This window comes from Somniosus microcephalus, chromosome 1 (genome assembly GCF_052327205.1).
Source record: "Somniosus microcephalus isolate GS21.2 chromosome 1, FLI_Smic_1.0, whole genome shotgun sequence".
Classification (NCBI taxonomy): domain Eukaryota; kingdom Metazoa; phylum Chordata; class Chondrichthyes; order Squaliformes; family Somniosidae; genus Somniosus; species Somniosus microcephalus.
The window spans coordinates 285,402,338-285,415,282 of NC_140987.1; the positions used below are offsets into that span (position 1 = coordinate 285,402,338).

At 42.3% G+C, this 12,945-nt stretch overlaps 1 protein-coding gene across 3 annotated transcripts in view; it reads right to left on the reverse strand.

Moving 5' to 3' along the window:
* dnah6 (dynein, axonemal, heavy chain 6) overlaps positions 1–12,945 on the reverse strand; it is a 1,317,984-nt gene that overhangs the window by 688,491 nt on the left and 616,548 nt on the right. For all 3 annotated transcript variants that reach the window (XM_085993638.1, XM_085993630.1, XM_085993647.1), the window contains 3 exons: positions 11,695–11,847; positions 8,420–8,671; positions 5,138–5,266 (listed from right to left, as the gene is read on the reverse strand). In XM_085993638.1, coding sequence (XP_085849764.1) covers positions 5,138–5,266; positions 8,420–8,671; positions 11,695–11,847 — 534 coding nt within the window. The remainder of the gene's footprint in view (positions 1–5,137; positions 5,267–8,419; positions 8,672–11,694; positions 11,848–12,945) is intronic.

Sequence of the window (12,945 nt, forward strand, 5' to 3'; positions counted from 1 at the left end):
GGTATATGTGTCGGTGCAGGCTCGATGGGCCGAAATGGCCTCTATCTGCACTGTGGGGTTTCTGTGATTTCTGTGATTTCTGTGACTTTACAGCAGCATACTGCCCTACAGGTCAAGGTGTCAAAGATGTTATGACACTGGATTGTTATGGCTACGGAGATGACGTTTTGGCACACACAATTCCAGATGATGCTAGGCAATAAGATGAGCACATGAAGGATCCAGAAGAACAATTCCCCCAGGATCTATTACTGTTCCAATTCATTTTAACATATTTACAAATCATCTGCACCCAACAATCTGCAGGCCATTCAAGTATGTAGATGACATCTGCCTGGCTTCAAGAGTCTTCAAAAAGCTTGCAGACAACTTGAACCAAGACATGGCCAAGGTATGACTATTGTAAAAAGTGGAGACTTATGCACAGTGTATCAAAAGAAGGCAGGTTGCCACGCTTCCATGTTAATCAATCAACAAGAACTCAACATCTTCTTGGATAGAGAACAGCTGGCACATGACCCTTAGCCAGTATACCTTGGGAGTAACTAGATTGCACACTTACCTACAAGGACCGCCTCACCAAGGTAGCTCAGAAGATGAAGATCAGAAATTACTTCCTAAATAAGCTTGCAGGCTGAACCTGGGGAGCTAACATGCAAACATTGTGCATCATAGCGCTAGCTCTCTCTTACACTGTTGCAAACACTTTCCACACAAAACTAGGTGATGTACAAATAAATTAGACAACGATAACAATCAGGGATTACGATACCAACAAACACTTAATGGCTACTAGTCCTCTCAAATAAATGGACTCCTAACATCCGCCGTCATATTGCAGCAAAGACCTCCTTGAGAAAATGCACAGATGCTACAACTGCCACTTTTCAATCAAAGATAAATGGGAGGTAGCTCGCCACCAACTCATCAGCAGAAGACCAATCTGGACTGTGACAGCAACACTCTCCATGTTAGACACTGCCTCGTTACACCGTGTAATAGGTACAAGCTGCTCCTTCTGTAAGAAACTCCTTCATCATCACACAACCTGATGACAGACTGACTGCCTTCCAGCTGCCACACAATATCTGCTCAACTCTTTTAGATGTGGGGGCGCAAGGTGTACTGAAGGACAGCAAAACTTTAAGGGCTAATGTTAACTGTTAGAAATTCTTGTAAATTCTACAGTAAGCTTCTCTTCCTGCTCCTGCATCATTACTTCTGGGGTCTCCCAAGGATATATCCATGGCCCCCTCCTATTTCTCATCTACATGCTGCCCCTTGGCAACATCATCCAAAAACACTGCGTCAGTTTCCACATGTACGCTGACGACACCCAGCTCTACCTCACCACAACTTCTTTCGACCCCTCTACGGTCTCTAAATTGTCAGACTGCTTGTCCGACATCCAGTACTCGATGAGCAGAAATTTTTCTCCAATTAAATATTGGGAAGACCGAAGCCATTGGGCTGGATTTTCTTAATGGGGGCGCGACTGCTGGTTGTTGGGTTTCAGTCCCACCCCCAACGTCGTCCGGCCAACCCACGCTATTTTCCCTTGATTGACCTTGTTAAGCCTGCGGGCTTAGCCGGCCAATTAAGGGAACGCCGGTAACAAAGGACATCAGCGTATGATGTTTCATCTGTCAGCATTTGACAGCTTTGAGAAGCTGTCAAACACTGACAATCTCTGTTCTAAGGTGAGCCCTTGTACCGAAGACTCACCAAACCTCTCTCCTTAGCAGAAATCAGATGGCTGCTGCATCGGAGAATGCAGCAGCCATTCTGTCATCTCTGCCGTTGAGATGAGGCACCTCCGGATCCCCAAGGGTTGAAGCCTGCAGGAAGAAACAAAGGTAAGTGAACTTTTTCTAACACTTTACACTCACCTCTCATACTTACCTCTCCACACTTGCACCCATCACTCACCTCTACAGCGGACTTTTCGACCCCTCTCACCCCCGCAGATCCACTGCTCACCTCGTTGACCCTGGCAAGGTTCACAGCCGTCGGGAATCCCGCACTTGCAGGGGTAAAATGGGGATAAGCCTCTTAACTGCCTGTTGACAGGCAATTAATTGGTTGTAATCCCCTTCCCGCCTCGAGGAGACGGGTCCCTGTGCCAGTCGGGGACCCGCCTCCCGGGCAGATTGCATGGAGGTGGGTTGGGAGCGGGTTCGGTACCCGCTCCCAGTTTCCACCATTTTCCCGGCAATCCCGCCTCCCCAGAGCTGGCAAAATTACCCCCATTGTCTTTGGTCCCTGCCACAAACTCCATTCCCTAGCCACTGACTCCAGCCCTCTCCCTAACATTTGTCTGAGGCTGAACCAGACTGTTCACAACCTTGATGTCATATTTGACCCTGAAATAAGGTACCAACCACATATCCGCGCCATAACTAAGACTGCCTATTTCGACCTCTGTAACATCGCCCGTCTCCGTCCTTGCCTCAGCTCATCTGCTGCTGAAACACTCATGCATGCTTTTGTTACCTCTAGACTTGACTATTCCAACGCACTTCTGGCTGGCTTCCCACATTCTAGCCTACGTAAACTTGAGGTCATCCAAAACTCGGCTGCCCGTGTACTAAGTCGCACCAAGTCCCGTTTGCCCATCACGCCTCGATTTCAAAATTATCATCCTTGTTTTCAAAATTCTCATCCTTATTTTCAAATCACTCCATGGCCTTGTCCCTCCCTATCTCTGTAATCGCCTTCAGCCCCACAACCCACCTGCCACCCGCCCCTCCACCCAACCCCTGAGATATCTGCACTCCTCAAATTCTGCCCTCTTGAGCATCCCTGATTATAATCGCTCAGCCATTGATGGCCGTGCCTTCAGCTGCTTCGGCCCTAAGCTCTGGAACTCCCTCCCTAAACCTCTCCGCCTCTCTTTCCTTCTTTAAGACACTCCTTAATATCTACCTCTTTGACCAAGCTTTTGGTCATCTGCCCAAATTTCTTCTTAGGTGGTTTGGTGTCAATTTTTTGTCTTATAACACTCCTGTGAAGCGCCTTGGGATGTTTTACTACGTTAAAGGCGCTATATAATTACAAGTTGTTGTTGTTGTAAGCACAACAGTAATGAACCAACAGATAAAACCACAATGTCTAGGTATGAATACAATAATAACTTCATGGCTCTGCTTATGGCCAGGGCAAGCTAACCACAAATCAAAAGAACAGGTACTAGCAACCTCAGCTAAATGCTGTGAAAGATGGAGTTGGCGCTTAGTTCCTAGCGTTGGCATGAGTTTACCATATATGGAATTGCTTTCCTCTTCTTGACATAATGTATCGAGTTAACCAGTAATGGGAAATCAGTGGTCACGTACATTTTGTCGTTTTAAAGCAACAAAAGCAAAAGTGTGAGTAACTTAATCGAGTGCACCACGGGGAAGAGAGAAGCTGACAGCTAAGACCAGGTTAGAACCACTTTTTAGTCTGCTGAATAATGCTCATGAAGGAACATTTTGTCATAGAGCGTTTCATTGCAAGGTCTTGAATCTAAATCTGTTAAGACTGTAGAATGGGTCATAACCCTCAAATCTTATAAGTATAACTGTGCTGCAATAACCACAACTGGGGATTCAGGAACAGCTCTCTGTATAGCTGCGGTGCAGTTGAGGGTGCCACACATCTACTGAATGGCTGCTCATTTCGTGCTAGTCTACCAAGAGGACTTTCCAGATTCCATAATGCTGACCCCAAGACTACTGAATGGCTAAAGCATGTATGATGCCTACCTGAGCCCCTTGACGCTTTTGACATATGGTTTATCTCCCTACTTTATAGTTTGTATTCATAATTTCTTTCCAACTTTATTGTATCACTTGTGCGTTCGCAAATAATAATTGTTCAATGAAGACTACTACCTAGTGATATCGTTCAGTGAAAACTATTGCCTACAGATGTCATTCAGTGAAAACTATTGCCTACAGATGTCATTCAGTGAAAACTATTGCCTACAGATGTCATTCAGTGAAAACTATTGCCTACAGATGTCATTCAGTGAAAACTATTGCCTACAGATGTCATTCAGTGAAAACTATTGCCTACAGATGTCATTTAGTGAAAACTATTGCCTACAGATGTCATTCAGTGAAAACTATTGCCTACAGATGTCATTCAGTGAAAACTATTGCCTACAGATGTCATTCAGTGAAAACTATTGTCCACTGGCATCACTCAGTGAAAGCTTTTGCTTTCTGACGTTCCTCTGCTGGAAACACTCAGTGAAGGCTAATATCTCTGACATAATTTAGCAAGAAATATGCATTTAACCCATTAAGGCCAGAATCTTGATCCCAGTATTTAACAGAAGTTAATACTGCCTACTAATTGAACAAAAACAAGGCAGTTACTACAAGAGCACTAAGTGAATTTTTTTTTTTTTAACTTAAAGGTGTAATAAAACATATATTGATTGCAATTTTATGGTTAGAATTGGGGCATAATTGCCCTTTGATACACAGAATTGGCTTTCAGTTCTGAACACAATACATACTTGCTCATTTCAGTTATCCTTGAGGCAACAGTTCGCCGCTACATAAGATGCTCTCTACTGCTCCGATATCAGACTAAAAAGACCTATAGAACCATATAAATTTACAGCACAGGAGGAAGCTAGTTGATCATCATGTTTGTGCTGGCTCAATTACTAGAACAATCCAAAAATAATTCCTCTGCCCCGCTCTCTCCCTCACCGCACCCACCCCCGCTCCCTCCGCCTCCACTCCCCCCCTCACCATAGCCATATTAACCTCGGCTTCAAATATTTATCCAATTTTCTCTTATAAGATGCAAAGGTTTCCCTCTCAACTACTCCCTGCTCCAACAATTCTCTATGTAAAGACATTTCTCATAACCTGAATCTTCACTCTTTTAGTCATACTTTCAAATTGATGACTCCTCGTTACTGACTCCCCAGCCAGATGAAATAGTATTTTCCTATTCACTGAATCAAAATATTTCATTATTTTAAAAACCTCTATTAAATCTGCTCAGCCTTCTGTGCTCCAGTGGAAATAGTCCGAGTGTCTCAAGTCTCTCCTCATAACTATAGTTTCTCATCACCGTCAATTACTGAAAATCTACTGTGAAATCACTGAAATACAGCTAAAGCCAATTACTGTACCTTGAAATTCTTCTGGTAAGATTTATACTCAAATGCACTTTTGTGTAGTTCATCCATCACAGTCTGCATGTCTTCCAGTGTGGTTTTCACTTTTAGTCTGTCAGAATTGATATCTAGAAGTTGAGGATCCTATAAAACATAACGGCAATGAAAATAGATCAATACAATTATATCCATTATACCTATATAAGTAGTAAAAGGAATTGCAATCACTAAATAAGATGAATGGTAGTGTATTTATTCCTGCTGTAAAGATCAGCCAGCGACATCCATATCCGGAGAATGAACAGAAAAAAATAGAAAGTACTGGGGCCAAAATTCAAAACTGGAAAAACTAGGGCAATACCCATACCAGCAATACGTGCAAGGAATAATGCAGAAAACAAACACAAAGACCAGAACTCCAATAATCCAAACTTCAACAGCAAAAAAACAAATACTGGCAAAAACATTTAAGAGCACAAGTTCCACAATTACAGACGTGCCTTCCCAGCATTACCAGTTTTAAATCAGCACTGGAGGCATTATGCATAGTCCTGGTGAACAACTTGTGAAATGGCGATGCTAGGTACTTAACACAATTGATATTATTCAGGGCTTTTTCTCATCTTGCGTGAGAAGCCTCAGTTAAAACAATGTTCAAGCTGTGGAATTACACAGACAAGTAATGAAGGAAGAATTAGGCCTATGATCCACTTGTCCGATTTCCTGACCTCGCTGTCTCCCCTCCACGCATTCGCATGCAACACTGCCGAGGGCCATCGGTAGATAGAATCATAAAATAATACAGCACAGAAGGAGGCCATTCATCCCATCGAGTCTGTGCCGGCTCTTTCAACGAGCAATCCAGTTAGTCCCACTCACCCACTTTTTCCCGCATTTTTTTCTCCTTAAAGTATTTATCCAATTCCCTTTTGAAAGCCACTACTGAATCTGTATCCACCACACTATCAGGTTTGCTAAATGCTTTGTAAATTGTCCTGCCAATTTCAAAGATTTGTGCACAAACACCCCCAGGTGTTTCTTGCATCCCCTTTAAAACTGTACCATTTAGTTTGTATTGTTTCTCCTCATTCTGCCTACCAAAATGTATCACCTCACACTTTTCTGCATTGAATTTCATCTGCCATGTATCTGCCCATTCCACCAGCCTGTCTATGTCCACCTGAATTCTATTACTATTTTCCTCACTGTTTACTACAGTTCCAAGTTTTGTGTCATCTGCAAATTTTGAAATAGTGCCCTGTACCCCCAAGTCCAAGTCATTAATGTATATCAAAAAAACAGCAGTGGTCCTAGTACTGAACCCTGGGGAATGCCACTGTATACCTCCCTCCAGTCCGAAAAACAGCTATTCACCACGTCACTCTGTTTTTTATCCCTTAGCCAATTTTGTATCCATGCTGCTACTGCCCCTTTAATCCCATGGACATTAATTTTGTTCACAAGCCCTCAAGCCAATAATCTGACTACTGCTCTTCGGTGTACCATTTTTGTATCACTTTTGTCAGCAGTTAATTTTAGTAAGTGTGCAGAATTTGTACCCTTATAAATTGACTGTAGTGCTCCAGTATAGATGCTATGTTAGAGTTTTAGGGGGAAAAATTCATTATAGTCCAGGAACAGGTGGTAACTTTAGAAAAGTTTGAGATTTAGCGCCAGGCGCTAATGATTCACGCTGCATGCAAAATTAAGTCTCATTGCTCAAAGAAAGGATTGGAGTGCTAAGCGTGAAGTCAAAGCGATAAGCAATATCAGGTGCAGTTTAATTGCAAGTTATCATTGCTACAGGCTCTTTCCAGTTTTTAAAGGGGAGGTTCATTGATGCTGCAGAACAGCCCCCATTAATGTAAGCAAGTGTAGCACTTTGATATGTTGTGAGAATAAATGTAACTAATTTTTAGTAGCCACAACACTCATGATACTAAACAACCTTTAAAGGACTGAATTAAACTACTGCACAATGTCAAACTGACAAGGAAGCAGTGAAACAGCACCAACCTGACAGCTGCAACTCACGACTCATGATCCCTTTAAGTAGCACCCCTGGAGCCGGCATCCACCTGCTTGATGCCTCCTCTCCCTGTTGCTTTCAGGGAGAGGTGCTAAGACAGGGGGCAACAATTAATTTTGCAGATCGGGTGCCCAGTGAGCGATGCACGCTTACTGACATCATGATCTGCCTGGTGCTGAAGTCCCCGGTGCTAACTCATAGCGGCGGCACTATGGGGGGGCCAGATTTGGCTTGAGTCACTAGATTCGCCTTGCCTCGACGCTGCTGTATCAGCACCCCGTTAGCGCCCTCGCCAGGCGCTAACCAACTGAATTTTTCCCCCATAGTTTAATTGATAGGAAGTTGCCTGACTGAAAGTATAGCAAAGTGTAACCTTACTTTGCACTCAACATTTACTCTACCAAGTAGATATACCAAGACTATATAGGCATGCATGTCATTAGTATTAACACTTGTTATTCATGCCTCACCATGACAGTATGTAACATACATGCAGTCATTGTGGGTTAGTCAGTACATTTTATTTAGCTCTCAGCAGTTCAAGAAGAATAGAGGCTTTGCTGTCCATAAATATAGGAACTATAAGAAAACCAAGACCAACAATACTGTAGTCTAAAAATGTGATTGGGTTAATTAGTTCCAGAACAATGTGAGTGAGCTCCTAAACCAAAATTAGGCCTTAGGATGCAGGGGTAATTTTCCAATTTCACATTTCTGGCAGGAAACCTTGCCCATATTAGAAATTGGTGCCACTGTGGTCAGATAGTCCATTGCGGCATGAACACAAATTTCTGATATATGCTCTTGGCAATGAGGCTCCCCACTGAGTGCAAAATCGAAAAATTAGCCCTTTCCTTTCAGCGTTATGCATGTCCAGGGACCCAGTGCTGGTCTGTGATCCAAATGACGAAACCGAGGTGATGCTTGTCTTAGTTTGAAAAACACTCCACATCCATGAACTGGAAAGATGGTTAAGAAAACTGCTTCAAATTGCATAACTTTGAAACACACGTGGGGCCATTTTATAAGTCTGCACTGGCAATAGGGAGGTTCTCCCACCAATTGTGCATGTTGGACAGAAAATGGTCAGAAAACCATGGGCAATGAGCATCCAAATTTTTGAATTGCACAGCTGGTGGGCAGGGCTCCCCAACAGTGAGAAGAGAGAAGAAACATTCAAATACTTGAAATTCTCTAACAAGTGCAATTAAAAGAAACATGGAATGCAGAATAAGGGCTGAGGATGAAGATAGCAATGATTGACCTACCTGTTCTTGCATCCTCACTGCTCTGACCTCCTCATTCAGCACGTCTATGTCTTTATCCATACAGCGACATAATTTGTTAATATTGCTGTCTCTTTCATTTACAGCTCTGTCAATTACAGTGCGAACTGAAGATATTGAAGGTCTCAAAGTTGCAAATACAGCAAGATCTTCAGGAGGGGTGGAAATCTTGTGCTTCTCGATGAGCTGATACATCATTACAACAATATTTGATTCTTCTTCCAATACTTCAATCTAAATAAAAGTCAGTAGTTGTGTTACTAAAGTTATCATTAAACCTTCTATCACAAGGTTGCTTATTGTTAGATCCGTGGGCCAACTCCCACCCTTGTGTGTATTTGTTGCAGCCCTTAAGCGTATCCAGTTGAATTCCATGTTTCATGCTCTACCAGTAGTTAAACAATCCAAGTTGCCACTCTGCTACACCACAGCCTCCCCTCTGCTACACCACAGCCTCCCCTCCACAGTTTGCTTTAGTCATCAGCAAAACCACGTCACTGCGGAGGATAGGGGCCAATGCACGTGCCAGTAAATGCTGTGCTTCCAGGTTTGTCATAGTCACAAATCCAACTTGAAATGTTTCACAAAAATCCAAAAGGTGAAAATGATATGACTGTATTCCCTGCAATGCAGGCTGCTGCTGGTGATCCTAGTACCTTCCACTCATGGGGTTTTCCATGTTTGGAATCACAAAGATCACTTAAGATTCTGTTGCACATTGAACCTGAATTGAGAAAAGATCCACTATCATTAACAAGTACTTGGCATTTCCACAATGACATCCATAACCTTGGGGGAAAAACTTACATTCGCTCGGGATTTGTACAAACAATGATCCATGGAAAAAAGATGAGATCATTCCAGAAGTGAGTCACCAAGAAGACAGAAAAGTAACCTCCAGAATTAGTAGAAGACCTTGGAGTCATATAGTACCTTTCATATTCTCAGGATAGCCCATAGCTCTTTACAGTCAGTGTATTATTTTTGAAGTGTAGTCAGTAATATTATGTAGATAATAAATAGAGCAGCCAATTTGTGCAGAGCAAAGGCCCAAAAACAGAAAATTAGATAAATGAATAGCTAATTTGTTCTTGGAGGTGTTAGTAGAATGAGAAATGTTGTCCAGAATATCAAGAGAACTCCATGCTCTTCTTTAAGTCCATCTGAACCACCGGAACAAACAGACAGGGCCTCAGTTTAATGTCTCATGTGAAAGACAGCCGCTCTGACAATGCAACATGCCTTCAGGACTGCAGTGAGATGTTACAGTCTTGAAGACGCAACCTTCTGAATCAAAGGCAAGCAAGCTATCAAGTGAAGCAAGCTGACTCTGATATATAACCGATCAGTACTTATCTAGTCATTCCAACCGAAAATCTCACACATGCTGGAAATGCTTCAAATAAAGTACCAAAAATCAGTATTTCAGAAGGAACATTGCCTCTCTCTCAACCCCTCCTCGAAAATAAATCTTATACCTTCATTGCTTGCATCCCCTTCAGAAATGTCAAAATTTACCACTGTTCAGAAGTGAATAGGATAATGTTTTTTTTTCATCACCACAGCACGAGTAGTGCAGCATATGTCATAGCCATAAACAAGACACTAAAGGGAGGGTAACCTGGGAGCTTAGAGGTCATAGAAGGCACATCAAGCTACCACAAAAAAGATGCTACCTCACAAAGGAGTAGTGCCTGAGGAGAGTCAGTGTCAGCAGGAACATGTGACTCAGGTCTACCCATGGGTTCACAATGGCCGGCAGAGATAGTCAACCATTTGCACTGCACTTCCCATTGTAGCTGAAGCAATCACCACCTTTAGGAGATATCTGAGGAATAAGTGGTGTCATGTACTGCACAACTACGAGAAGTCAGCAATTCCTCTCTGAGCTATCATGGCAAGTGACCTCCAGTACACAGAACACTAGACAGTTACATTATCAGCATGCTACAGGCCTGTTTTTTCAGTAACAGCACTTAGATAATAAGGATCACGTGGGTGCAGTGAATAAAGGCAAATCAGGCGGCCGGATGCACAGCCATAGTGAACAGGCTCTCTGAAATGCATGGGATCCTCCAACCTAACCTTCTTCTGTTTATAAAGCCAAGGATCCCATATGTCTCCTCAATGTGTCTTGTCACCTTCAAAGATTTGTGTACGTACACCCCCAAGTCTCTCTGTTCCTGCACCCCATTAAAATTGTACCATTTAGTTTGTATTGCCTCTCCTCACTCTTCCTAACAAAATTAATCACTTCACATTTCTCTGCGTTAAATTTCATCTGCCATGTGTCTGCCCATTTCACCAATCTGTCTATGTCCCCCTGAAATCTGTTACTATCCTCCTCACTGTTTTCTACATTACGACACAGTTTCATGTCATTTGCAAACTTTGAAATTATGCCTTGTATACCCAAGTCAAGGTCATGAATATATATCATAGAGAGCACTGGTCCTAATACCGACCCCTGGGGGACACCACTGGAAAGGATGAGGAGTAAATTAAATTTGCAAGAGCTGCTTTGACCAGAATCGGATTGAAGGTTTGAAGGTCACTTTCTGATTGTAGCGGCAAGTCGCTCTTTCTTTTTAAATTCCAAATATGAGATCAGCTATTTTGCTTTCTTACTCCTCCCCTAGATAGCGCGTGATTTAAAAACTTAAAAACAACTTCTCACTGGTGAATCACATGAACAAGAATCACTCCATTTATAATGACCTTCAAATTTAATGAGAAAATTGAAAACAAAATAATCAAAATCTAAAATGTTTAGCATATAGAAATATGCACACAAATAAATATGATTCAAATATAAACCTACTTTTCTTTACATTTACATTTTTTCATTTAAAGAAATGAATTCTAGTTGCATTCCTACCGCATTGGGTGAACATTTCCTCTGTGCATGAAATGCATTGGAATTGTAAAGCTTCTCTTCAAAAACAAGTTTACAATTTCACTACAGATGGCATAAAATGGAAATCATCCCTAATTATCATTAAACTATTTTTATTTTCCAAACATGGGATCACACAATGATACCCTTCTCTACCGGTGCAAGAACATTGGGATTGGGAATGGTAAAAAAACAGCTCCAGGCTTGGCCCCGTGAAGAAAAGTGCAGCAAGACCTTCCCCTACGCCTTACTGAAGAAGGATATGCGAATAGTAAAGAGGAAGAGTTGGAGTGGGGAAGGTTGGAACTTTACTAGTGTGTTACATTTACAGTATACATTATGAAAAAAAATTCCAGCATACCCTATCCTGCATCTCATCAAGGAATAGCAAATTATTCACATACTCCATCGTAGCAGTTGGAACAATTTCAAGTTTATACTCAGCATCCTGTGCTTCACGAATAATCGCATCTGTCTTCTTCTTGGCAAGAATCGGAAGAATCTCATTAATAACCTAACCAAAAGAAATTCAAAACAGTGCGACAAATATTATCACCAATTTCCTCTTACTTCCTACTGTATTGTAACTATTGAGCTGTTTTCCCATTATAAATAATCAGGTTCAAATTTATTTCAGGCTTATTAAATTAGACATTAGCCCGTCAATGTGTACATTTCACCTTAACCAATTTAATTGGGTTTAAGAGTAGCCTTATGAAAGCACAAAAAGACACTCCCTTATTATACGACCAAATACATAGATACATAGAGATAGGAACAGGAGTAGGCCATTCGGCCCTTCGAGCCTGCTCCGCCATTCAATGAGATCATGGCTGATCTTCGTCTGAGATCATAGCTGATCTTACCAGTTCAGTACCCCGTCCCCGCCTTTTCTCCGTAACCCTTAATCCCCTTAGCCTTCAGAAATATATCCAATTCTCTCTTGAAAATATTTATTGAATTAGCCTTCACAGCCCTCTGTGGCAGGGAATTCCACAGGCTCACCACTCTTTGAGTGAAGAAATTCTTCCTCATCTCTGTTTTAAATGATTTGCCCGCTATTTTTAGACTGTGGCCCCTGGTTCTGTGCTCCCCGGCCATTGGAAACATTCTCTCTGAATTCAGCCTGTCCAGGCCTGCCATAATTTTATATGTTTCGATGAGATCCCCTCTCAATCTTCTAAACTCCAGTGAGTACAAGCCCAAACTATTTAATCTCTCTTCGTAGGTCATTCCCGCCATTCCAGGTATCAGCCTGGTGAATCGCCGTTGCACTCTTTCCATGGCAAGAACATCCTTCCGCAGATGGGGCGACCAAAACTGTACACAATACTCCAGATGCGGTCTCACCAGCACCTTGTACAACTGTAGTAAGGTATCCCTATTCCTATACTCGAACCCCCTTGATATGAAGGCCAACATACCATTTGCCTTCTTAATCGCCTGTTGCACCTGCATGCTCTCCTTCAGTGACTGGTGCACAAGAACACCCAGGTCCCTCTGCACTTCCCCATCTCCCAATCTATTGCCATTTAGATAATAATCTACCCTCCTGTTTTTACCTCCAAAGTGGATAACCTCGCATTTATCCACATTATAGTGCATCTGCCAC